The 27,173-nt window shown below is 34.8% G+C and overlaps 1 protein-coding gene across 4 annotated transcripts in view; it reads left to right on the top strand.

Annotated features, from left to right (window-relative positions):
• LOC101887561 (acyl-CoA Delta-9 desaturase) overlaps positions 1-27,173 on the top strand; it is a 79,105-nt gene that overhangs the window by 40,101 nt on the left and 11,831 nt on the right. Inside the window, exons 1-2 of one of the 4 annotated variants that reach the window (XM_005179649.4) lie at positions 8,656-8,824; positions 9,234-9,694. In XM_005179649.4, the coding sequence (XP_005179706.2) occupies positions 9,301-9,694 (394 nt within the window). In that variant the 5' untranslated portion in view covers positions 8,656-8,824; positions 9,234-9,300. Of the gene's footprint in view, positions 1-8,655; positions 8,825-8,971; positions 9,695-27,173 lie in introns of those variants that run through there. The other 3 variants (XM_059121548.1, XM_059121551.1, XM_020035426.2) reach the window with 3 other exon arrangements.

The following is a 27,173-nucleotide window of genomic DNA, read 5'->3' as shown; positions in this document are numbered from 1 at the left end:
TGTGATGATTGACATGTCGATTTTTAAAGACAATTAAGCATTTACATATGAACTATATTAAATAATTCGATATTCAGTGGGCTCATGGCTTGAATACACGCACAATGAAATAATTATTCTAGTTTGAAACTTTTAGAAGCCATACGAACGAACACGTGGACTGATTTAACCAGTTTTCTGAAGAGATATAAAATAAGCGAACTTGAGTGAGTTTGATCTAATGACCCAGTACTATTGACCTTGAATTTTTTTTACATAGGTTGAAATAGAGCTAAAACGGGAACACGATTAAAAACGAAATACCTCGAAACGAGCAAATTCCAAATCGGGAATTTCCATCTACATCCCCTAGGAAACAGAAATTCGCAATTGTAGTCAAGCATTATTTACTTTTTTCACAACCGCATTAATCCGGCAATATTCGATTACACTACCGAACTGAAGTCATGCATCCACCGGTTAGGATTCAGACTTACATTTGGACATCGAAATTATGAAACCAGTAAGTAACATGGAAATTATAAAGTCAGACCGGGCCAACTATAAGATATCCTACACGTATTAAGTAGAGCCCACGTAACAAATTGGGAACTATTTCTAACTCTGAATCGATTTTCAACAAATTTGACGGATGCATTTCTACCTCTAGTATCAAATAACACTGTTATATAGTGCATGATTATGTTAAAAAATATTAATTAGAGTAGTAGATATACCGGATCGAGTTTCACCAAATGGAAAAATTCGGTTGTATATGAAAAATCCATCCAATTTGGACTAATATTACATATATGGTGGACAACAACCATGAAATCGGAAGAAGATGTATATATAAAATCTAAATCGATCTCGATAAAATTTGTCAGAGGTATTTTCGAGCAGTATCTAATGCCCGGTATCAAATATGATTGTTAAGGTGAGGGACTTTAACACCAAATCGGATAAAAATATATATGGGAGTTATGGCTATCTCTGAAACGATTTTCACCAAAATTTGAAGCACCTGCTTTTAGGCTGAATTCCGTCTGAACCGATCTCAACAAAATTTTAAACACTTATTTCTTAGCTGTATCTGATATCTGGTACCAAAGATGATTGTTATGATGTGCATATTACGCATGTGAGGGACTTTAGACCCCAAATCGGATGAAAACAGCATATGGGAAATATAGCTTTATCTGAACCGATTTCCCTAAATTTGAAGCATTTGTTTCTAGGCTATATTCAATTGGAATTACCCAGATACATTACGTAGGGGCTGATATTAGCCATTTGGTGCACAATAAACCTGATATCGGATAAAGATATACATGGCTATATGGGAATCTGATCCGATCTCGATAGAATTTGGCAAAAATCATAAAAATACCGAATATCGGGGATACCGTTATATGGGGGCTATACCAAATCGTTGACCTTTACATACAATGTTGCGCCACACGAACTAGGACTCAATATGATCTACAAATACCAATTTTCAGACAAATCTGTGAAAAAATGTGGCAAAAACCTTCAAAATACCGAATATTGGAAGGTACCGTTATATGGAGGCTATACCAAATCGTGGACCTATACATGCAATGTTTCGCCACCGGAGCTAGAACCCATCACGAACTACAAATACCAATATCTAGACAAATCCGTGAAAAAATATGGCAAAAATCATCAAAATACCGAATATCGAGAGGTACCTTTATATGGGGGCTATACCAAAGCGTGGACCTATACATACAATGTTTCACCACACGATCTAGGATCCATTTTGACCTACAAATCCCAATTTTCAGACAAATCCGTGAAAAAATGTGGCAAAAATCATTAAAAGGAGGTACCGTTATATGGGGACTATACCAAAACATGGACCGATATATCTCATTTTCAATATCAACCATCCTAGACACAATACAAATTGTTCTGATAAATGTTGCCGCTCTACGTCAAATAATGTGGGCTGTATCGTGACTTCAACAGACATACAGACAGACGGACAACGTTAAATCGACTTAGAATTTTATGCTGATTATAAATATATATACTTTATGGGGTCTACGACGAATATTTAGGGATGTTACAAACGGAATATAACCTCCTTTCCAAGGTGGAGGGTTTGAAAATATAATAAAATGATGTGAGTTTTTTTTCTTTTGTAATTTCTAAAATTTGTGTCTGCATAATAGCAAAGGGGGATTAATGTTGCTATTGACTATCGAAGAGGGGCAAATTGAGGGGGCGATCTTCTACAGAAACAAGTAAAAAAACTGTAAGTTCGGCGGGGACGAACTTTGAATGCCCTCCACAATGGAACAATGGAACAAACGTAGGAATTTAAAAAGAAATAAATAAAATAAACAAGTAAAAAAGCTGTAAGTTCGACCAGGCCGAACATTTAATACCCTCCACCATTTGGAATAAATTTGGCAATTTCCAAAAAAATAAAATCCGTTAAAAATTCTGTTAAAATCTTAAAACTACCGAATGACTATACGACGACGTGGACCTGCATAGGCAAATTTTGTCATAAGTTATTACAATATTTATATGCGAAACTTGAAGAAAAATCTGTTTATAATGTAGCTAAAATCATCAAAATACCGAATATAGGAGGTACCGTTATATAGGGGCTATACAAAGACGTGGACCTGCACAGACAATTTTCTGGCATGGGCTGAAGTATCCATTACGAATTTCACATGCGAAATTTGAAACAATCGCGGTAAATAATGTCGCTAAAATCATCAAAATAACGAATATCGGGGGGTACCGTTATATGGGGGCTACATGATAAGTTGGACCTACATGGCCTATTTACGAACTTAACCTGCCTACTGGAAAAATAAACACGTGTGAAAAATTTTAGCCTTCTATCTCTATTTGTTCGAAAGATAGCGTGATTACAACAGACATGCAGACGGACATGGCTAAATCGTCTTAGAATTTTTTACGTAAGTTCGACCGGGACGAACTTTGAATGCCCTCCACAATGGAACAAACGTAGAAATTTAAAAAGAGATAAATAAAATAACAAATGTAGATCTTAAAAAATTTTCTTAAAATTACCGAAAATCGGCCCGTGGTACCGTTACATGAGGGTTATACGAAGACCTGGACTTGTATAGAGAATTTTCTTTCATAGACTGATGTTCCCATTAGGAACTTCAAATAGAAATTTGAAACGTTTCTGGTGAATAATGTCGCTTAAATCCTCCAAATAACAAATATAGGGAGGTACAGTTATATGGGGCTATACAAAGATCTGGACCTGAATATGCAATTTTCTTTCATTTTGAATAATTGCGGTGAATAATGTTGCTAAAATCATCAAAATAAAGAATATAGGGAGGTACATGGGGGAGGTATATGGGGGAAACGTGGACCTATATAGCCCATTATCAATACCAAAAGTCCTGCAGACGAAACACACATTTGAATAAAATTTTGTCAAAATTTTATAAAATACATGATTACCAAAAAACAGACGGACATGGCTACACCGCCTTAGAATTTTACGCTGATCAGTAATATATATATGCATTATAGAATCTAACGAGATTATTTCTAGAAGCTAGAAACGAAAGAACAAAGTTAATATACCCTCCATAGTAGGGTGGTGGATATAAAAAAGATGATGACAATTTATGTCCGACAATGAACTATGAACGTTATGTACTACAGCACTAAATTCATCATTTATGTTTTATGCAGAACAATTAACATATATTTAATTTCTTTCATTTTGTCATTCATTTCTTCTTGAATTAAAACTGAATACAAAATTATCCACAAAATTAAATATAATACCGATCACATGTATCGTTTTAAGCCTTTCGTTTATTATAGATTATAAATAATAATTAATTACGATTTTTATTTCATTTAAATTCATGAATGAAAAATGTGGTTGCTAAATTATGAGAATATTTCTTTTTTTATAAATTAGGAAATTTGTCTCACAAATTCTTCAGGCCTGCATACATGTGTTCGAGCCACGAGCCGATAACGTGCATACTTCATTTAAATATATATTTAAAAGTCGCCACAAAACCCGTTATTCAAATTAGAACATCAGAAGAAAAAAACTATTGACTTGTAAGAGTTCTATGTTTCAGATTGGACAATATATTTGAAGGGCTTTGTAAAGTCCCTTAACATTGTTTTGGCCGACACAATATAAATTATGAAAATCATAATATTTAAATTCTTTTCATTTCTAAAACAAAATCGTTATCTTAGAAAATCGACTCCGTGCAAATTCGCATGAAAGTTTTTCGACTATTTGATATTGGCACTAAGCCACAGATAGTTAGCCGACACGACAACACCAAAACATTACGAACAGGTGAATGAATTAATTCGTTTGAATACCGAATGTTGAATGTGGTAATGTTTACAATTCAGTGACAATAGTTTTGTTTTTTGTGTCTGTATTGTGTGCTACAAAAGCTGCCACGAGGAGTTTTAACGCACACAACCAAAGATAGTTGGAGTGATGATGTTGGTGTAAAACGTGGTTGCCAATTATTGCGAATTATTGGCATATTTGTTTTATATATTTCCCTTTGTCGGATATAAATACCCTCTTATTTATAGGGGGTATTTATACCCGACACCACAATGTGGCACAGGGTCTTATGTATTTGTGCATTTGATTGTAACATGCCGAAGTTACTTTTAAGGATCTTCATATATTCACTTACTGAGTCGATTTATGCATGTGTGTCCGTCCATTTGTCGATGTATTTTTGTGAAGTAAATGCAGGTCGCAATTATAATCCGATTGAGATGAAATTTTCCAAAAAGGACCTTATTGAAATTTGTGAGAATCCCATACGTACGTATCTTCAACCGATTTCGTGTTAATTGTGCCTCAAATTTGGCGCATACGACCGAATTCAGTTTAGAAGCAAGTACATTAAATTTGGTGGAAATCAGTTTAGATATAGCTATAGCTCCCATATATATTTTGCATCCGTTTTGATGATTAAGTCCCTCACATGCGTAATATGCAGTCCACAAGAATGATATTTGGTGCCAGATAACATATGGAGCTCAAACATAAGTATTTCAAATTTGGACAAGATCGGTTTAGATGTGGATACAGCTCCCATATATATACATATTTATCCTATTTCAGGTTTTTTGGCTTATATCAAACCAAATGACCTGTACTTTGGCAATTCCAACTGAATTCATCCTAGAAACAAGTACATCAAATTTGATGAAAATCGGTTCGGATAGAGCTATAGCCCCCATATATATGTTTTTATCCGATTTGGTGTTAACGTCCCTCATATGAGTAATATGCACTCTACAACAGATTTGGATATAGCTCCCATATAAATCTTTATCTGATTTCAGTTTTTTTGTGCACCAAATGGCTAATGTCAGCATACATTGACAGAATTTTAGCACTTCCGATGGAATTCAGCATAAAAGCAAGTGCTTCAAATTTTGGTGAAAATCGGTTTAGATATAGCTATAGCTCCCATATACAGGATGAGATAAAAAACATGCAACAAAGTCAAACGCCATAATTTTTACATTTTTTTTAAATTTTATTGAATGAAAACAAAAAATGTCGGAAATAGCATCAACTTTTAGAATAAGTTTAGATTTGTTCGAATTGGTCACCTTTGGCACGAATTATGGCCTTCAAACGGCCAATGAAACCATCACACGCTGTCCGAATGTTGCTCTGCGGCATTTTGGTTCGCTTCCAGCGAAGTGCTTGCTTGAGATTATCGACGCTTTGGTATTTTTTAGTGCCAACCTTGCTTTCCAAAATACTTCAGACACAATAGACCAACGGATTGGTATCCGGAGATTTTGGTGGCCATTGTGCGCTGGAAATGAAGCGAGGAACCTAATTTTGTACCATTCTTGGTAGGCGCGTGCTGAGTCCTGTTGGTTTGATCAAGGTCTGCAGCCAAAATGTTTGCGTGCCCAAGACTTTAATATACCCTCCAAAATATTTTCAATTGATTAATACAAGCGGAGAGCCACCATCGGCTGTTGGCGGCCCACACCATCACCATGGCCGGCGCTTGAGTTCTGGTAACTAACCGAAGGTGCACATTTTCAGCTGACCTCTTTGGTAAGTAGACACTATCATTTTGTTTGTTTACAAACTGCTGGACAACGAATGTTTTCGCATCGGAGAAAACCAAATTCGGCTGTTCATTAATTTCGACCAAGCGAAGCAACTCTGTAGCCCTTTTGAATCTATTTTCTTTCTGTTGCAGTGTATGTTCTTACACTTTTTGGAATTTCAGTGGCTTTACCCCGAGCCCATTTACTTTTCTAACCATTTCTGCTGATGTTGCTGTTTTCTACTGTCCACTAGTATAGTCCACTACTAGTATCACGGTAAGGAGCGATGGTACGAGACACAAAAGATTTTTCACATTAAAATGCTGGAGTGCTCTAACGATAGTCACTTATTCTTTTCCAGCCAAATTTAAAGAAATCACACTGTTAAGCTTGAATTCCATCACGAATAACTTTTTTTCTGGCGGCTTAGAAATTACAGCAGTCTGAAGTTTGTTGCATTTTTTTCATCTCATCCTGTATATGTTTCATTCGATTTGGGGTTTGAAGTCCCTCACATGCGTTTCAGATTCAGCCTCTAGAAGAATGTTGATGTTAAATCCGTAGTATACACTTCATGACAATTTTAGATAGAATATATCAGATAATGCCTAAAATAACCTTGACAAAATTTGACGAAATTGGTTCAGATTTTTTTTTAATTATCCCTAAATAAGAGAATCGGAAAGCAGCCTCGCCTTCAATTTGTGTTGAAAAACATTATTTTATTTTTTGTGCATATGTATATACAATTTTGACTCTCGACTGTTTCCGAACGTAAAAACTCTTTATATCCTTTGCCATTTGTTGCAGTCAAAACGTGCCTCATCGAAAGTGGTTAGGGGACATTTGCAGTCGATCTAGGTGTGTCTGGCTGAAGCCCACGACAACTCTAGAAATGCCCGATTCGGTTCAATCTGGGCACATCGTAATATTATTACCAAACTTAAATCAAGTTCAAAGATGGGAAATATCAGTCCCCTCCTTCTGGTACCTAATCCAATTGTCTTAAAATTTTCCTGATCTCAATATTTCTACCCACACGAAGGGTCAACATTTAAAATAACCATGCACTTAATAACAGGTGAAATGTGCATAGGATTCCTTTTAAACTCGCAACATCTCAATTTTTTAATCAACACAAGATCAGGCGTGAAGATGGAATACATCGGCCTACTCCTTCTGGTATCTCACCAACAGAGGTCAACATTTTAAACAACCATAATACTCAAAATATGAAATAAACATTCAATTCGCATTAAATTTCACATATTCCAATATTTTTATTGACACAAGATCTGGGTGGAGATGATATATGGCGCTTCAATCATTCTTGTACTTCTCGCAGAACTGGTCGAAATTTTTGAATAATTATAACATTTATAAAATGCGAAGCAAACATTCGATTCTCTTAAATTTTACACATCCCAATTTTTTTCCAACACAGAATCTGGTGTGATGATGATATCAAAGCTTCCGAACGAAATTGAGTGGGTTTCTATATAGCCTCCATATATACGTATATTTGCAAAAAAATATACACATATGCCCAAATTTTGGCATTGCTCTCAATATTCGGTATTTGCATGTATTGGCAACATCTTAATGTTCACAGAGATTCCATGTTCTCTTTATGGAAAAATCATCAATATAAATGTATCGAATATCGGGTGGATTCGGCATTGACATGATTTATATCACATTTTTCAATATAATTATTTCAAGCTTGCTGTTTGGAGTTCGTAATAGGTGTAATTTCTTATGACTATTTTAGCTTTGGCGGATTTTTTTACATTTTGTATAGCAAATTCCGAATAACATATATACTTGGTGTCAAAACTTACAGACATTCTTTGTAAAATACAGCTTTCGAAATACTGGAGGGTATCACAGGTTTGACTCGGTCCAACTTTTTGTATTTTTTTTTTTATTTTGCGAAATAAAATAAGGAAACTTATTGATTCCGACCTATCCTACATCATTATGTGTAGATGCGCTATTTTGGAACTTTGGGCGATATTATTGAATACAAATGAAACGACCTGTTCGTTGTGAAATCTTTACACCCCATATGCGTCATTTTAAGATGAATGACGTACTTGGTATGTTTCCGATCATAATCGGGGAGATGGTTAGGAAAACCCCCCATAAGGCAACCACATAACAACGTGTTTTTCGATTCATTAGCATTTTTTACAAATGAAAATGGCAACACTGGACTTGGTTGAAATGAAGTTGTGGTTTAACCCAGACAATCGTGTACGTATGAGTAATATACATATGTATGTTTGTATGCATGAACATTAACGCGTTAACAAATGCATGGGGTAACACGCACGCACACAGGTGCGCCAGCTAACTTTTTGAAGTCGAAATTCTTCGCACACAAAAGAATAGCAGCTTGGGGTCGTACAGCCACTAAGCTTTCGTTGTGGTTTCGGTCGTAGGTGAACTGTGTGTGTCGTGGCTTCGTGCTTGTGGCTGTAGTTGTCGTGCTTGTCGCTGTCGTTCGTCGTCATTGTATCTGTGGCATGACAGTGGCATTAAAACCGATCTTGTGGCTTTCCTCGGCCGATAGAAATGAATTTTAACATCTTCAACTCTGGTCATTTATTAGCGAAACGTCTAGGAGTAACGGTCGTTAGATAAGCCCTAAGCGGATGTTAAACTTGAAAATTTAAAGCGAAAAAACCAAAACGTTTTGGTTTTTACTTATAACTCATCAACTTATATAAATCGTGTATGTACCAAAGTTAAAGAAGAAGAGAAGAAAAAGAAGAAAAGTAAATTTGTTTCACCAAAAAAAAAAAAAAAAAAAAACGAAAAATTTAAACAAAAAAGAGATATAACTCTTAAGTGAAAAGAGAAGTGAAGAAAAAAATAAACCAAAAAAAAAATAAAGAAAATTAAATAAAACTATTTTTTATAATTACTTTTGAAAAAAAAAATAATAAAAAAAAAACAAATCCAACTCCCCTACCCCAAAACACTAAAAACAAATGTTAGTCCATCAACGTAAAAACCCTATTGCATTTTGTAACTTTACATTTTGGTACAGTAAAAAGACTTGAAAATTTTGTACCAAAAACAAAAAAAATAATTTTTAACTTAGATTTATTTTAAAAAAAAGTGTTAATTTTTCAAAACAGCCATCTACTACCATTCACACACCATCATCATCCTCACCATTATTTAAACCCAACCAACATCAACAACATGGGTCACTTAGCAATGTCCGATCGCAGCAGTACCACCAGCATTGAAACTTCAATGTCTTCGCCATCACAACAACAACAACAACAAACCGAATTGAAACATCGTGTTACCACCAATGGCAAAAGTTCAGCAGCTGCCAACGGCTTCCCCGCCAAGAATGGCCAACCGTTGGTCTCGGCCGTCGATGGTGAGGTGAAAAATATCGAACAGAAACATCATGTCGACTTGGAAGAGTACACCAAAAATTTCAAGGGTGACAAAGTTTTCGGCATTCAATTCGATGCACCACTGAAATGGGGTAACATCATCATGATTTTCGCCCTCCATTTCTTCTTCATCTATGCCTATGTCACATATCCGTTGGAAAAGCTAAAAGTCTTAACTGTTTTGTATGGTAAGTAAGAATTTTATTTATCTTTTGAATTTAAAATAGATATTTAAATTATGGGCAAAAACAATTCAGAAAACATATATTTTTTTTTTTTTTGGGAAATTATTATAAAGTTATTTTTTGTAGAATGAAAATTTCAAAAGACCTCGAGCCTACAGACAATTTTATTTCACAAATAAAAGAGAGGACCGAGAAAAGATAAATCTCTGGTAAAAAGTTGGTTTTAATATTAATACTAATCTTTGAAGCTAATGAAAGGGTATATTGGGTGCCACTGACTGGCTTAAATTGCAAGAAATATCAGAATTTTAGATTGAAAATATTTACTTAACAGCAAAAAACCTCAACATACGAAATTGGATATAAATTCCCTTAAGATTAAAAAAAATAGTAATAAAAATATATATAATAATAATAATACTAATAATAATTATAATAATAATAATAATAATAATAATAATAATAATAATAATAATAATAATAATAATAATAATAATAATAATAATAATAATAATAATAATAATAATAATAATAATAATAATAATAATAATAATAATAATAATAATAATAAAATAACCAACATAATTGGAAACAAGTAAACAAGCAGTAAGCTCGGTCGGGCCGAACTTGAAATACCCTCCACCATTTGGAAGGAATTTGGAAATTTTCAAATAAAAGCAAAATCCGTTAAAAATTTCGTTTGACCGAATATAGGGAGTTGTTTTTATATTAGGGTCTATACGAAGACGTGGACCTGCAAAGCCAAATTTTGTCATGGCCATTACAATATTTAAATACGAAACTTGAAAAAAAATCCGGTGAATAATGTAGCTAAATTTATCAAAATACGGTATATAGAGAGGTACCGATATAAGGGGGCTATACGAAGACCTGGACTTGCATAGACAAGTTTCTGTCACAGGCTGTAGTACTTAAATTAAAATCGTGAAAATACTGAATATAGGGAGGTACAGTTATATGGGGACTATATCTAAACGTGGACCTATATAGACCTATATAGCCTCAATAGCTTCAATACCAAAACTCCTGCAGAACAAACACTCATCTGAGTAAAATTTTATCAACCTACTTCGATTCGTTCGGAAGCTAGAGTGATTTCCACAGATAGACGACAGAAGGAAATCACTAAATCGACATAGAGTTTTATACTGATCAAGAATATGTACTTGTGGGGTCTAAAAAGTATATTTCGAGACGTTACAAACGGAATGACGAACAAACAAAAAGAGAAAAAAATAGCTTGAATCCACTGACCTGGTTCTGACATCTTCTATTAACAAAAATAGTAAAAAAACATAAAATTGTAATCAAATCGATTTGGAAATAGGATTAATGCCTTAAATCTTAGGTCAATGTTCTACAACTTATTTGGTTTGAAAGTAGATCCAAACCTGCGATTTCCTTAAGATCCGATGGTATCATTAAATTGGGACTATGGCGAATATTGGATAAATCATACGTTTACTTTTTTTCAAAATTATACCTTTGACCACATCCCATTGCGAAAGTCGGTATTCATAAATCTATTATGTGTACACAAATCACAAGCGGGAATGATGTAAAATTATAGAAAATTCTGAGCTGGAAAATGAGGAAACCTTCTTAATTATATCATGGGACACATTTGATAGAACGAGTTTCAAAATGGCTGATATAGCTTGATTCAGAAAAAAATTTGTAAAGATAAAATTTGCTTAGAAAGGGCTTAATACTTACATTGCTCATCCAATTATTCAATTTTGAAACCATAACCTAAAATAGAAAATAAATAATATTAAAGAATATATTTAAACACAAGCAAGGGTCAGCTACTTCGTCAGCGATAAGTCCACCTTAAAATTTTAGATTCGTTCCAACAGTTCGGGCTAAGACCTTTTAATACTCGAAATGTACAAAACAAATGTAATCAAAACTTCATAGATCGTACTAAATTTTAAGATTTTTAAGTTTCTATATATTATTCATGTTTTACCTTTTGCACCAAAAAGTCTTCAAAATCGTTCATTTTGAAGTTTACCGAGGAGGATATTATTAAAACCACTGCACAATGGACCTACATCCAATTTTTTTTTTTGTTCAAAACTATTTCATCTTCTCCATATGTAAACTTTTCAAACCAACAGCGATCTCAGTATCAAATTTCAGAATTTCACCAACAGTGACCTCAATAACAAATTTGAAGTTTCCAGTGCTATCCCTTTCCCCAATACCAAATGTAGTACCATTTATTACTTTTCGTAGAAATATAGGACGGATTTCCAATCCATCGCCAAATCTCAAACACAGATATACAATTTAAGTACACAATTTCCGAAACCACCTCCATATGTCCAAGCAACACATTAAAAGCGACCTTAATACCAAATTTCAGATTTCAAGTACTATTTCTTCACCGAATACCAAATTGTATCAAATATAGTACTATTTTTATGCCAAATTTAACCACATTTTTATACCAAACCTAGAACCAACAGGGACCCCAATATTAAATTTCAGCTTCATCCGTTCACCACAAACGAACCTGTTGCAATTTTAGTACCTTTTTGTACAGTTCGCAGCCATAGTATATATCATATATCAAACTTACTTACCAACCTTGATTCTCATACCAAATTTCAAATTTAACGCTATCCGTTCACATAATACCAAAAGGTACCATTTAAGTACCATTTCAGAACTTTTCGTAGTCTTAAAGGTCGAATTTTCAAATTTCCTTTTTGCAAATTTCTGAATTCTAGTTCATTCCGTTTGTCCAATACAAAGAATTCAATTTTAACTTGATTTCAGTATTTTTTGTATCCTTTTAGTAATATTTTCCAAAAATCCAGCTTTACCAAGATTCTAGTTTCAGCCGTTGTATCTGGGCATTGACCGAGAGTCAGTTATAGTTATACAGTTATATCAATATTCGTTTATATATTTCGATATTTAAAACAAGTTAAAGAGTATCAGTTCGTTCTGCCGACAGGCGTATACCCTCAGCCAATGTTTAATTATTTAAATATATTTTGACTTTTTTTACGATTATTCAAAATCTTGACCCTCTATGGAGTTAGTTCTAAGGGGATGGGTCAATATTGTTCATTTCATATCGAACCTAATTAAATAAAGGTGTTTGTATGTGTGAAATTTGAATAGAGTTGAATGCTTATTTGACTTACTTTGAGCGTTTGGTTTCTCAAAATCTTGAACCCTATGTGGGGGAGGTACCAGTAGAAAAAGTCCGATCTCTACTTTATATCAGATCTTGTGTTGATGAAAATATTGAGATGTGCCAGGTCTAAATGGAATCGGATGTAAAAATCGCGTTTATGAACTCCATGGATATTCAAAATTTTGACCCTTTGTGGGGGATGTACCAGAAGGAGTAGACCGATGTATCCCATCTTCACAACAGATCTTGTGTTAGAAGAAATAATGGAATGTGTGAAATATAAAGAGAACCTTATGCTTATTTCGGATTTGATAAACGTTTTTGTTATTCAAAACTTGGACCCTTTGTGGGGAAATTACCAGAAGGAATGTTCCAATCGCTACCGCCTTTATAGCAGATCCTGTGTTGATAGAAATATTTAGATGTGCCAAGTCTTAATGGAATCGGATGTTTATTTCGCGTTTTAAAAATTTCGACATTTTGTGGGGGAGGTACCAGAAGGAGTGGACCGATATATTCCACGTTAACGTTACATCACATTTTATAAGAGTTGTAATTATTCAAACTTTTGGCCCTTTGTTGGGGAGGTACTTGATGTAGTGGACCGATATTGTCCATTTTTGCACCTAACCTAGCATTGTTGCAAATATTAGGATTATCATTTATCTTTCTGTGCAGAAAATATATTTTTTAAAAATTTCGACCTTTTGTGGGAGAGGCGCCTGAAGAGGGGCCGACCGATATTGCCGATCTCCGAACTCGACCTAAGTTTGACAAAAATATTACGATGCACCAAGTTCGGAACAAATCGGATAATCCCTTCGAGAGTTATCGTGCGCACCAGCCAGCCAGACACTCCAAATGTCCAGAAACGGATTTGGTCCAAAGTGACCTAGGGTCCAAAACCGTTATTTCAACTAGGCACGTTTTGACCGTATCATGTGATATATATAACCTCTCTAGCCATATGGCTGACGGTATAAAAAAGGAAATTTCCCGCAATTTATCTTTTCAAATATAGATCCACAGAAAGCAGGTTCTCATGTATGCATTCCTGTACAATAGATTTAAGTATATATATTTTAACAATGATATGTTGTCAAGTGAATAATTTTGAAAAAAAAACATACTATAATTCTGGTATGCGTATAACACAATTTTTCAAAATATAAATGTTTCTTTTTAATTCCTCCATTTTGGCAAAAGAGTGAAGGGTCTTATAAAACATCCATTGAAAATTCGATGAATACATACTTTTTTTCAAAATCAACGATTATTGGAATCTTTCCAACTGCCTTTATAATAATATCAAGTTTTTTCTTGTGAAATTCCCATTTTGAAATTAAAAAAAAAAAATAGTCTGTCTCCCGGCCACGTTGTCTTGATTTTGAAATTCAAATATCTGAAGCCGGAGCCGGTTGTCTCAATGTTTACTTTTTCCGCGTACATTTACATAGTATCACAATAAAAACTGCCACAGGTTATGTATTATTAATACTAAAACTATTTTTTATGATATAAAAAAGAAAAAAAAAACTTTTTAATATATATATATATACATATGTTATAGATACATGTATGTGTGCGTGTGAGAATATGTTAACTGACAACATTAAGGCATTGAACTTGTATTATGAATTGATGTTTCAAAATTTATGTGAGAATCATACATCTGAAAAAAAAGTCCCCACACAGCATTTACCTGGAGGGGATAAGCATATCATTTCGTTATTTCTATATATGATGATGCATAAAATAAATCTACAGATACTTTTTGAAAATATGAACACATGTACACATTCAGAAATCTGAAATCTATTTCCATTAAGATATTGCGACCATTCAAATTGCTAACAGTGTCATAAAGAAAATACAAAATGATTTCATTCAAAGAAAATACAAATTTCGCCACATTCACTCACTCGCGATTTCACTCAGTTTCTATTAATATAAGCTTCCACATTGAATATGTGTATGCATTTATTTAATTTTACCACACATTCTTAATTAAACCAAACAATACTTATTTTCCATATTAGAATCATTAACATCATTCGAAACTAATACGAATATTAATTACGAACGACGAAAAAGACAAAGCCGAAATAGTTTGGATTCATTTCTTTATTTAAAAGAGAAGGAGAAAGAATGAAATACACAAGAGAAGAAAGATTAAAACGAAATGAAATTTCACCGAACATTTGCATTTAGAAATATCATTTAAAATGAGAGTTCATGTTTAAATATCTTTCGAAAATTAATTCGAATTCGAAAATTAATTCGAATTCGAAAATTAATCCGAATTCGAAAATTGTTGGTGATATAAATGTTCTCAGAAAAAAATGTGCATACACATGCATTTTGGCCTTGTCACATTTTGGTCGACCCTGGTCTAAATTGACTGGATAATAAGTTAAAAAGTATCAAACGGTTAGCCGACAAATGTATAGGGTGAGATAAAAAAAACTGCAACAAAGTCAAACGCAATAATTTTTACATTTTTTTAATTTTTTTTTAATAAAAGCAAAAAATTTCGAAATTGCATCAAATTTTAGAATACGTTTAGATTTGTTCGAATTGTCACCTTTGGCACGAATTATGGCCTTCAAACGGCCAATGAAACTGTCACACGCTGCCCTAATGTTGCTCTACGGTATTTTGGCCCATTCCCGATGAAGCGCTTGCTTGAGTTGATCGACATTTTGGTATTTTTTAGTGCCAATCTTGCTTTCCAAAATACACCAGACACAATAGTATTTTGGTATTGGATTTTGGTGGCTATTGTGCGCTGGAAATGAAACGAGGAACCTCATTTTGTAACCATTCTTGGTTGGCGCGAGCTGAGTGCGATGGTGCTGAATCCTGTTGGTCTGCGACCAAAATTCGGCATTTATTCTGATTCCACGGTCGGTTAATACGAGCGGAGAGCGACCTTTGGCAGTTATGGCGGCCCACATCATCACCATGACCGGCGCTTGAGTTCTGGTGGCCTCTGAACTCTCTGGCAAGTAAACACGATCATTTTGTTTTTTACAAACTGCTGGACAACAAATGTTTTCTCATCGGAGAAAATCAAATTCGGCAGTTCACCACTTTCGGCCAAGCGAAGCAACTCTTTAGCTCTTTGAGTCTCTTTTCTTTCTGTTACGGTGTAAGTTCTTGCACTTTTTGGAATTTCAATGGCTCTACCCCGAGCTCATTTTTCAATATTTGCAGAATGGTATATTGCGATATGTTCAGCTTACGAGCATATTTTCGGCCACTGGGACGCGGGTTTCGATCAAGTCGCTTCTTTACTTTTCGAACCATTTCTGCTGATATTGCTGTTTTTTTCCGTCCACTTCCTTGACGTCGGGCTACGCTACCAGTATCACGGTAACGAGCGATGGTACGAGACACAAACCATTTATTCACATTTAAATGATGGAGTGCTCTAACGATAACCACTTGTGATTTTCCAGCCAAATATAAGGAAAACACGCTTGTATTCCATCACGAATAACTGTTTTTCTGGAAAATTCTCTCAAAAATGCTTTTGTAGGCTTGTTACCAATATAATGAGCGTCGAGTGGCTTAAAAATGACAGCAGTCTTAAGTTGGTTGCAGTTTTTTCATCCCACCCTGTATACACCCTCTCTAGTCATATGACTGAGTGTATAATGACTATTTCGATCAGCCACAAGAGCAATAACCAAGTTATTTGAATTACATATGAGATTATGACTGAAATTTATCTAATATAGGTCTTTTAGACCTATCCATAGCTAAAAACCCTTTATAATAAATTAATTTGATTGTACTTGTCAGTAATTGACTCATTTTAATCTGTTCTGTTTTACTTCCCAAAAATGCAAATTTTTAATATATCCATATATAAGATAATAACCTTAATTTCTGTTCTGAATTAATATAAAAACGTTCGTTCCAATTCGCATACATTTCGAAAATATTGACCTTATTATCAAGAAATTACGTTTCCATTCAAGAAAAAATTCTGCAATATGATGTAATATTTGTTGTTTCAGCTTCGAGGAAAAAAAATCCCAATTAATGAATTGTTTTCGTAATAGCTACGTCATTCTTTATAACTGCAATACAAAATTTCGGGTGAGAATTAAAAATTAACCGCAAAGAATTTATTGCTGTATCATATTGTTTTTTTTTTGTTCAGGAAGTCTTGGCTGAATTTGTAATTATTAATTTTTTTGTCTACATTAATTATTTGTATACATTTGTTTGAAAGAATAAGAAAAACGCATATGTATATTTTTAAAAATACTACTGTATGTAAAAAAAATAAAAAATTTCTCTGATTCTATGACGAGGTATTCCGACAGAAGCGTTGGTTCAGATCTTTTTCGCTTCATTAAAACAGGTCTAATGGATTTGAGGCATTCATGATCAAAGTCCTAATATTCTGGTGACCGATTTTAGTTTTTTTTTGAAGGTTATGGTAGTATTCCACCTAAAAATGACTGCAAGTTGATATTTTCAAATTACAATACGTATAATACATCCTCGTCAAAATCAAATGATGTGAAGTCAGGTTTTGAAGAAAATCATGTAACAATTGTCCCCATTCAATGGCACTTTAAAAGTCCAAGCCATATTTTTGTATGAAATGGAAATTTTTATTTTTTTATAATACGAATTTCCAAAACCACCTCCATATCTTAATTCCAGATACCACCAGAGACCTCAATATCAAATTGGAGGATTCCAGTCCTATCCCTTTATCCCATACCCAATTTAGTACCCCCTAGTACTTTTCCTACAAGTATAGGACGGATTTCCAAACCACTGTCAAATCTCAAACACAGATACCATCAGTAATCTAAATATCAAATTTCAGAATTTTATCTCTATCCTATCTATATTATTTCTATATTCACTCAATACCAAATATATTACCATTCAGTAATTTTCGTACATTTATATTACACATTTCTAAAAACCACCCTAATATGTCCAGGCTACATATGAACAGTGACCCCAATACCAAATTTCAGAATTCTAGGATTATCTGTTCGCCCAATACCAAATTGTACCAAATTGAACATAAGTCAAGTTTTCATATGGTGGGGAGGTATAAGAAGATCAGCCAAGCCAAAATTAACATCTTTATACCCTACACCACAAGGTGGTCAGGGTATTATGTCTTTGTGCATTTGTTTGTAACAGGCAAAAGGAAACGAGATAGACCCATAGTTCCTTTTGATGATCTGCATAGAATCACATTCTGAGTCGATTTATGCATGTCCGTCCCTCCGTCTGTCCATGTATTTTTGTAAACAAAGTACAGTTCGCAATTATTGCCCTATCCAGATGAAATTTTGCACAAATCATTTGTTTGGCCCAAGGACGAACCCTATTGAAATTGGAGATAATTGGTCAAAATTTGGATATAGCTCCCATATATATCTTCGTCCGATTTGTCTTTTATTGTGCACCAAACGTGTAATATCAGCCCGAATTGTATGGAATTTTGCACATACACGGTTGCACGGTTCAGATATAGCTATAGCTCCCATATATATTTTTCATCCGATTTGCTATTTTTGTCGTTCGCAGCCGTAATATGCACTTTGTAACAACAATATTTGGGGAAATATATCAAATACAGCTCAGAAATACATTTCCTAAATTTTATCGAAATCGGTTCAGATTTGGATATATAACTTAGTCCGATTTACTTTTTATTGTACACCAAACGTCTAATATTTGCTCAAATGGGATGAAATTTGGCACTTACGACCGAATTGAGTCTAGAAGTTAGTATGTCAAATTTGGTGAAGATCGGTTCAGATATTGCTATAGCTCCCATATATACTGTTCATCCGTTTTGTCATATTTGTTACCCACAGCCGTAATATGCACTCCGTAACAACGATATTCAAGGAAATATATCAAATACAGCTCAGAAATATATTTGCCAAATGTTATCGAGATCGGTTCCGATTTGAATATAGCTCCCATATATATTTTTATCCGATTTCAAATTAATTGTGCACCAAATGAGCAATACAAGTCCGAATTTAAAAGATACAAATGCTTCGCAATATTTAGTCCATTGAACTTTAAACTATAATTATGATCATAGCGTGTATGATTGAAATCTTCCTTAAAAACTTTTAACTGTTATGCGCAGCTCCACTAAATTAACAAAGTGGTGTAGGGTATCAAAAAGTCGGCCCCGACCGACTTTAAGACTTTCTTTACTGGTTTCAAATGTCGTCTTCGAAGTTTGTTACGGGTACTACAGCTTATGCCTAAAAAATTTCGTATGCAGGTCCACGTCTTCCTATAGCCCCCAAATAATGGTACCTCCCGATATTCGGTATTTTGATGATTTTAGCGACATCATTCACCTGAATTGTTTCAAATTTCGTATTTGAAGTTCCTTAACAGAAAATTGTCTATTCCAGTCCACGTCTTTGTATAGCCCCCATATAACGATTTTTCTCTGAGCGGTACTTTTCGAAGGAATTTTTTAGGAAATTTTTCAAGTTCCTTCAAAATGGTGAAGGGTATTAAAAGTTCGGCCTGGTCGAACTTAGCTCCTTTTTTACTTGTTTACTTTTATTTAGTGCGACATGTCCTTGTCAAAATACTGGATTGGTAAGGTTATTTGTAATGAAATGAATGGTCACCCTCCCTCTTAAATGAAATCATCATAATTGCTCTATTCCATCCAAGTGGTAATGAAACCTAATTAGAAATAACAAAATTTCACCAAAATGTGAGGCTTGAATTGTGAAGGTCAACTTACTCAAAACAAAAAAAAAAAAAAAAACATAAAAAGGCAAAAATCTATCCTATCATGAAATCACCTGGCAATGGCATATCATCAGTTCATGCGTTTGGTTTGAGGGACGAATGTCAACAGTTTTACATTCGAAACTTAAGTGCAGTGCAAATTAAGGTGCGCTACTTTTTATCATTGACAATTATGAATGATTCACAACGGCAGCAATTGTATAGTACCTATTTGGCAAATTACTTGGTTGTAGTAGTGGAGGGATTAAATGGATTCGCTTCACCACCACCAGCAACAACAGCGACAGAAGCATGAGCGGTAATGCGTGAATTCCACGCCGACATTCAGGGTAATTGCCAAAATTTAAAAGCGTAATTATTGCGGTGACAATGATATTTTTTGTTGTTTTCTTTGAAGTAAATTTTTGGTTTCTTTTGTTTATTTGTGGAGGGGTTTTTGTGTGTAGCTGTGGCCCCAAAGATGATAATGTGATGTTTGAATGTATGTGGGGGTATGTGAGCACCCAACCGACTGCTAAGGCGTAAAACTCTTACAAAATATCTTCAGCGACAAACAAAAAAAAACAGACGAATAAACAAAATAAACGTTTCATCAGTCATTTTTTACGGCAAAGTAAATTTCATAGCATCTTAGTTTTTGGAAACACAGAGGATGGGATGGATGGAGGGATGTATGCGTGATGTTGAAGGGTTATGAGTTTTTGTTTTTTGGGTTTTTTAGTTTGTATTGCCATGACTAGCTGAAATGAAAAAAAAGCAACAGAGATAATATTTTGCATTTTTTTTTTTTTTGGGTCTTCAAAATAACCTCCTAATTTTCTTTTTGCTGACTGTGTATTATGTGTGAGCTATGTGAGTGTGTCTGTTTTTTCTTTTTTCAAAATGTTATGTAAGTTTTCATTTCGATTTGAATTTATTTGGGTTTTGTTTTGAGCATGATGGGGTCGTTTTGGCCCATGGATATGGATATGGCAGCAACATTCACATACCACAAATAAGTGTGCACGTGTGTGTGTCTGTGTGCAGTGAAAGATTTGACAGCAAGAAAAAAAGGTTTTTGATTTGAACCACTAATGTGAAAGAGAAATTAATTTCATGTTTTACTTTGGGATCTTTTTTCGTAACCGGACTGCCGGTTTGATTATTGGCCTGTCTGGCAGTGGTCACATGGGGTGTTCCAATAATTCGATAATTAATTAACATTGCGTTACACATCAAATGAAATAACACACAATACATGTTTCTGTTTTACCAATTTGGAACTTTGAAAATAATAACGTATGTCATTTGAAAGTAAACCAAAATTTGCATCAATTAGTGATGTTGTTTGGTTGTATTGACCTTTATTCAGCTATTATGGATTATTTCAAATATATGATTTCCAAAATATTTATACTCAGTATTTAACCCTCAGACTGTTACCTTAGCCTGAGAGTATAAAGCACTAGAGAGACAAGTATAGTCACATCGTATCCAAATATTTTAAAATGGATTTCGTCCAAAAAGAGACATTAGACTATGGAAAATTATATATACTTTCTGTAGCTATAAAGCTGAGGGCTCCATTTGGGCAACATACTTAAAATCGAAGATATATGTGGGAGCTATATCCGAATCTGGAACGATCACGATACAATTTAAGAGAGGAATATCTGAGCTGTATCTGATAACGCCATAATTTTTACATTATTTCAATTTTTTTTTAATTTTGTTGAATGAAAGAAAAAAATTTCGGAAATAGAATCAAATTTTAGAATAAGTTTAGATTTGTTCGAATTGACCACCTTTGGCACGAATTATGACCTTCAAACGGCCAATGAAACTGTCGCACGTTGCCCGAATGTTACTCTATTTTGGTATATTCCCGGCGAAGCGCTTGCTTGGGGCGAACGACACTTTGGTATTTATACCCTACACCACATAGTGGTAAGGGTATTATGTCTTTGTGCATTTGTTTGTAACATGGAGAAGGAAACGAGACAGACCCATAGTTACTTTTGAGAACCTTCATAGAATCACTTTCTGAGTCGATTTATGCATGTCAGTCCGTCTGTCCGTCCGTCCGTCTGTCCATGTATTCTTGTGAACAAAATGCAGGTCGCATTTATTATGCGATTGAGATGAAATTTTCCAAACAATACTTTTTTGGCCCAAGGACGAACCCTATTGAAATTGGTGAGAATCGGATCAAATTTAGATACAGCTTCCATATATATCTTCATCCGATTTCGGGTTAAATGTGCACCAAATGTCCACTATCAGTCCAAATTACCTGAATTTTGGCACACCCAACCGAGTTCGGCCTAGAAGCAAGTATATCAAATTTGGAGAAAATCGGTTCAGATATAGCTATAGCTCCCACATATATCTTTTATCCGATTTGATGTTTAAGTCCCTCACATTCCTACTATGCACTCCACAACCGTGATATTTGATACCAGGTATTAGATGGAGCACAGAAATAGCTGTTTGTAATTTTATCGAAATCGGTTCAGATTTGGATATAGCTCCCATATATATCTTCATTCGATTTCGGGTTAATTGTGCACCAAATGGCCGATATAAGTCTAAATGGACTTAATTTTAGTACATCGGACCAACTTTAGCCTAGAAGCAAGTATATCAAATTTAATGAAAATCGGTTCAGATATAGATATTGCAACCATATATATGTTTCATCCGATTTAGTGTTTTAGTCCCTTACATTCGTAATATTCACTCCACAACCGTGATATTTGGTACCAGGTATTAGATGGAGCACAGGAATAGCTGTTTTAAATTTTATCGAAATCGGTTCATATTTGGATATAGCTCCCTGTGTATCTTCATCCGATTTCGGGTGATTGACCACCAAATGGCCGTAATAGCATCAATTTTGGCAAATCCGACCGAAACCAGCTTAGAAGCAAGTACACCAATTTTAGTAAAAATCGGTTCAGATGTAGCTATAGCTCCCATATATATCTTCATCCAATTTCGTGTTAATTGTGCATCAAATGGCCAATATCAGCCCAAATGGCATGTACGATAGAATTAGATAGATTTTGATTTTGTACCAAATATTTCATAGAGCTCTGAAATGCCCTGTATAAACCTTTTCACGAGAGCTCTACTAAATATGCATAGTGGTGTAGGGTATCATATAGTCGGCCCCGCCTGACTTTTGAGCTTTCCTTACTGGTTTTTAGTGGCAATCTTGCTTAACAAAATACTCCAGACACAATAGTCCGACGGATTGGTATCCGGAGATTTTGGTGGCCATTGTATGCTGAAAAGAAGCGTGTGCGATGGTGCTGATCCCTGTTGGAATGATCAAGGTCTGCGGCCACAATGTTTGCGTGACCAAGGTTTAATACACCCTCCAGAATATTTTCACCACTTTCGGCCAAGCGAAGCAACTCTTAGCTCTTTTGAGTCTATTTTTTTCTGTTGCGGTGTAAGTTCTTCCACTTTTTGGAATTTCAATGGCTTTACCCCGACCTCATTTTTCAATATTTGCCGAATGGAAAATTACGATATGTTCAGCTCACGAGCCATTTTTCGGCCACTGCGACGCTGGTTTCGATCAATTCGCTTCTTTATTTTTCGAATTTCTGCTTATGTTGCTGTTTTCTTCCATCCACTTTCTTGACGATGGGCTACGCTACCAGTATAACGGTAACGAGTGATGGTACGAGACACAAAAGAATTATTTACATTTAAATGCTGGAGTGCTCTAACGATAGCCACTTGTGGTTTTCCAGCCAAATATAAAGAAAACGCGCCATCACGCTTGAGTTCCATCGCAAATAACTTTTTTCAGGAAAATTCTCACCAAAATGCTATTTACGCTTGAAAACAATATAATGAGCTGTCACCGGAATAATTGCAACAGGTGTCGGACGAGTGGCTTAGAAATGACAGCAGTCTGAAGTTGGTTGCAGTTTCTCATATCACCCTGTATATCTAAATCTGAATCGATATTCATCAAAATCGCCAGACATACTTCAAAACTAAACCTGGCCGCATGTGCAAAAATTGATTTGATTATAAATTCGGACGACACTATATATGAAGGGTATATCCAAATCAGCCCCGATTACTACAAATTTCCCAAACGTTCGTCGTAGAGCCAAATAAATTTGTGGAAATTTTCAGTCAGACAATAAATGCGACCTGGACTTTGTTTACAAAAATAAATGGACAGACGAACGAACATGCATAAATCGATTCAGGATGTGATTCCACAGAGATCATCAAAAGGAACTATGGGTCTATCTCTTTTCCTTCTGCTTGTTACAAACAAAGACATAATACCCTGTACCACAGTGTAGTGTTGGGTATAAATATTTCGTTTATTGGATAGATACTCTGAAGAATGAACCGAACGGGCTTGGAATAATTAGCTGGGAAAGAGGACCCTGTTAAGCTTGCCGATGACTTAAGCCCGCCGAATAAGCGCTTTATGTATTCCCACCTTTTGTCCCTTTGAATACATCGTAATATCATTATTAAACTTAGGTCTAGTTCGGAGATGGGCAGTATCGGCCCACTTCTTATCTCCCCCACAAAAGGTCAAAATTATCAAAGAAAATATTTGACTTAATTGTTTACTTTGCTCAAACGTTGCAAATCCAAATCTTTTTAGAAATAAATAAAATGGAGAATATCGGTCCACTTCATCACCTCCCGCACCAAAGCTCAACATTTTAAATAACTACATTTCTCATAAAACGCCAAATAAGCATCCGATTTTCTTCAAATTTCCAATACAAAACCAAAACAAACAAACACAAAGGTCACTCCTTCAGAACCTTGCCAAAAAGGGTCAACAGTTTGAACAACCTGAACGCAGATTGCCGATTTCATTTTCAACTTTGTTATATTTGAAGCTATTAAGAAAATACACATACCTACAAGTAAAACAACAGCATGACAAAACCTGAGGAAGAACTCGGCAAAAGAAAGTAATGTGCTCGATTACGAGCGAATTTTACTCTCACTCGAAAACCCACTCAAAACTTACTACTCGTTCTTATTCAAGTGTCATAGGAGTTTTCGTATTCTCGAGTGAGTTTCACTCCCTACTCATATTAAAAAGTGAATTTCTGCTGCAAGGATCCTTATTATCTGGAAATGGGAAACGTCAAATTACAACAACATTTGTTTGCAAAAACCCTTATATTTTGCCCATAAGACTCCTCGTAATTATTTCGAATTGTATTGAAGAAGCCTGTATGGGGGTTGGTATATTTCATTTATATATTTGTTAAACAAATTTATATCACTTATGGCTTACATTTACATGCATATATAAATATGTAAATATTTAAATAAACATTTACACCTGATTCAGGGCTCTTCAGTAGTGATAATTCATCAATAAGAACAGTCTTACACTAATTAAACATTTATCATCTTACCTTTTGTTGGAAATTCCCTTTTAAAATTCTATATTCAGTTTGTTGGCCTTAATCGTGAATTGTCGGCATCCCCATTTTTTCGTGTGTGTTAAGTTTAAGTCCGTTTTTAAATGATTAACATATTTAAATAATTTGCAGACAAAAAAAAAACGCAGTTTTCACATGCCGCCATCTTATATGAATATTTTATTCATAAATACCAGAGAATATGCGAATTAAAACACCAACAAAGACACTCTTTAAAGAAAGCCCTCAAAAAATTCGTGCACATGTTTAATGCTTTGACAAGAGGATGACATCACCTTTTATGGCAACTAATTTGAATATATTTTCAGGGGACAAGTTTTCTATGGCTCTAATTAGATTAAAGTTTTGAAATGGAGATTCTTGTCATGGTCCTCTTTTGTGACCGGACAAATTAATGCCACAAGCTTGTTTAGATTGAATTTTGTTCTTTTTTTTGTTTTTTTTTTGTGATGGTGGTTCATTACAACAAATCTTTGCTCAAACATTAGTTTTGCATAATTTAACATGCGTGTACTATAAATAGATTGATTTGAATTTGGTATACAATAAATATGTATATATATACTTGTATGTATACATATACAGGGTGAGATAAAAAAAACTAAAACAAAGGCAAACGCCATAGTTTTTATTTATTTTTTTTAAATTTTTTGAATGAAAGCAAAAAATGTAGGAAATAGCAACAAATTTTACAATAAGTTTAGATTTGTTCTAATTGGTCACTACTGGCACGAATTATGGCCTCCAAACGGCCAATGAAACCGTCACACGCTGCTCGAATGTTGCTCTGCGGTATTTTAATCCATTCCCGGCGAAGCGAATGTTTGAGGTGATCGACACTTTTGTTTTTCTTAGTGTCAACGTTGCTTTACAAAATACTCCAGACACAATAGTCCAACGGATTGGTATCCGGAAATGTTGGAGGCGATTGTGCGCAGGAAATGATGCCAGGAACCTCATTTTGTAACCATTCTTGGGTGGCGCGAGCTGAGTGCGATGGTTCTGATGTCCAAGGTCTGCGGCCAAAAGTGTTTGTGTGCCCAAGGCTTTAATACACCCTCCAGAATACTTTTTCGCGATAATATTCGGCATTTATTCTGATGCCACGGTCAAATAATACAAGCGGAGTGCGACCGTCGGCTGTTATGGCGGCCCACACCATTACCATGGCTGGTGCTTGAGTTCTGGTGGCCAACCGAAGGTGCACATTTTCAGCTGACCTCTTTGGCAAGCAAATACGATCATTTTGTTTGTTTACAAACTGCTGGGCAACGAATGTTTTCTCATCGGAGAAAACCAAATTCGGCAGTTCACCACTTTCGGCCAAGCGAAGCAACTCTTTAGCTCTTTTCAGTCTATTTTCTTTCTGTTGCGGTGTAAGTTCTTCCACTTTTTGGAATTTCAATGGCTTTACCACGAGCTCATTTTTATACCCTACACCACAAGGTGGTCAGGGTATTATGTCTTTGTGCATTTGTTTGTAACAGGCAAAAGGAAACGAGATAGACCCATAGTTCCATTTGATGATCTGCATAGAATCACATTCTGAGTCGATTTATGCATGTCCGTCCGTCCGTCTGTCCATGTATTTTTGTAAACAAAGTACAGTTCGCATTTATTGTCCTATCCAGATGAAATTTTGCACAAACCATTTGTTTGGCCCAAGGACGAACCCTATTGAAATTGGAGATAATCGGTCAAAATTTAGATATAGCTCCCATATATATATTCGTCCGATTTGCCTTTTATTGTGCATCAAACGTGTAATATCAAGCCGAATAGTATGGAATTTTGCACATACAACCCGATTAGGCCTGAAAATAAGTATGCCAAATTTTATGGAAATCGGTTCAGATATAGCTATAGCTCCCATATATACTGTTCATCCGATTTGTTATTTTTGTCCTCCGCAGCCGTAATATGCACTCTGTAACCACAATATGTTGGGAAATATATCAAATACAACTCAGAAATACATTTGCTAAATTTTATCGAGATCGGTTCAGATTTGGATATAGCTTCCATATATAACTTCGTCCGATTTACCTTTTATTGTGCACCAAACGTCTAATATTTGTCCAAATGGGATGGAATTTGGCAC

Source organism: Musca domestica, unplaced genomic scaffold, assembly GCF_030504385.1.
Source record: "Musca domestica strain aabys unplaced genomic scaffold, Musca_domestica.polishedcontigs.V.1.1 1, whole genome shotgun sequence".
NCBI lineage: Eukaryota > Metazoa > Arthropoda > Insecta > Diptera > Muscidae > Musca > Musca domestica.
The sequence above is the reverse complement of the archived record's forward strand: the minus strand, read 5'-3'. Positions and strand labels throughout refer to the sequence as shown.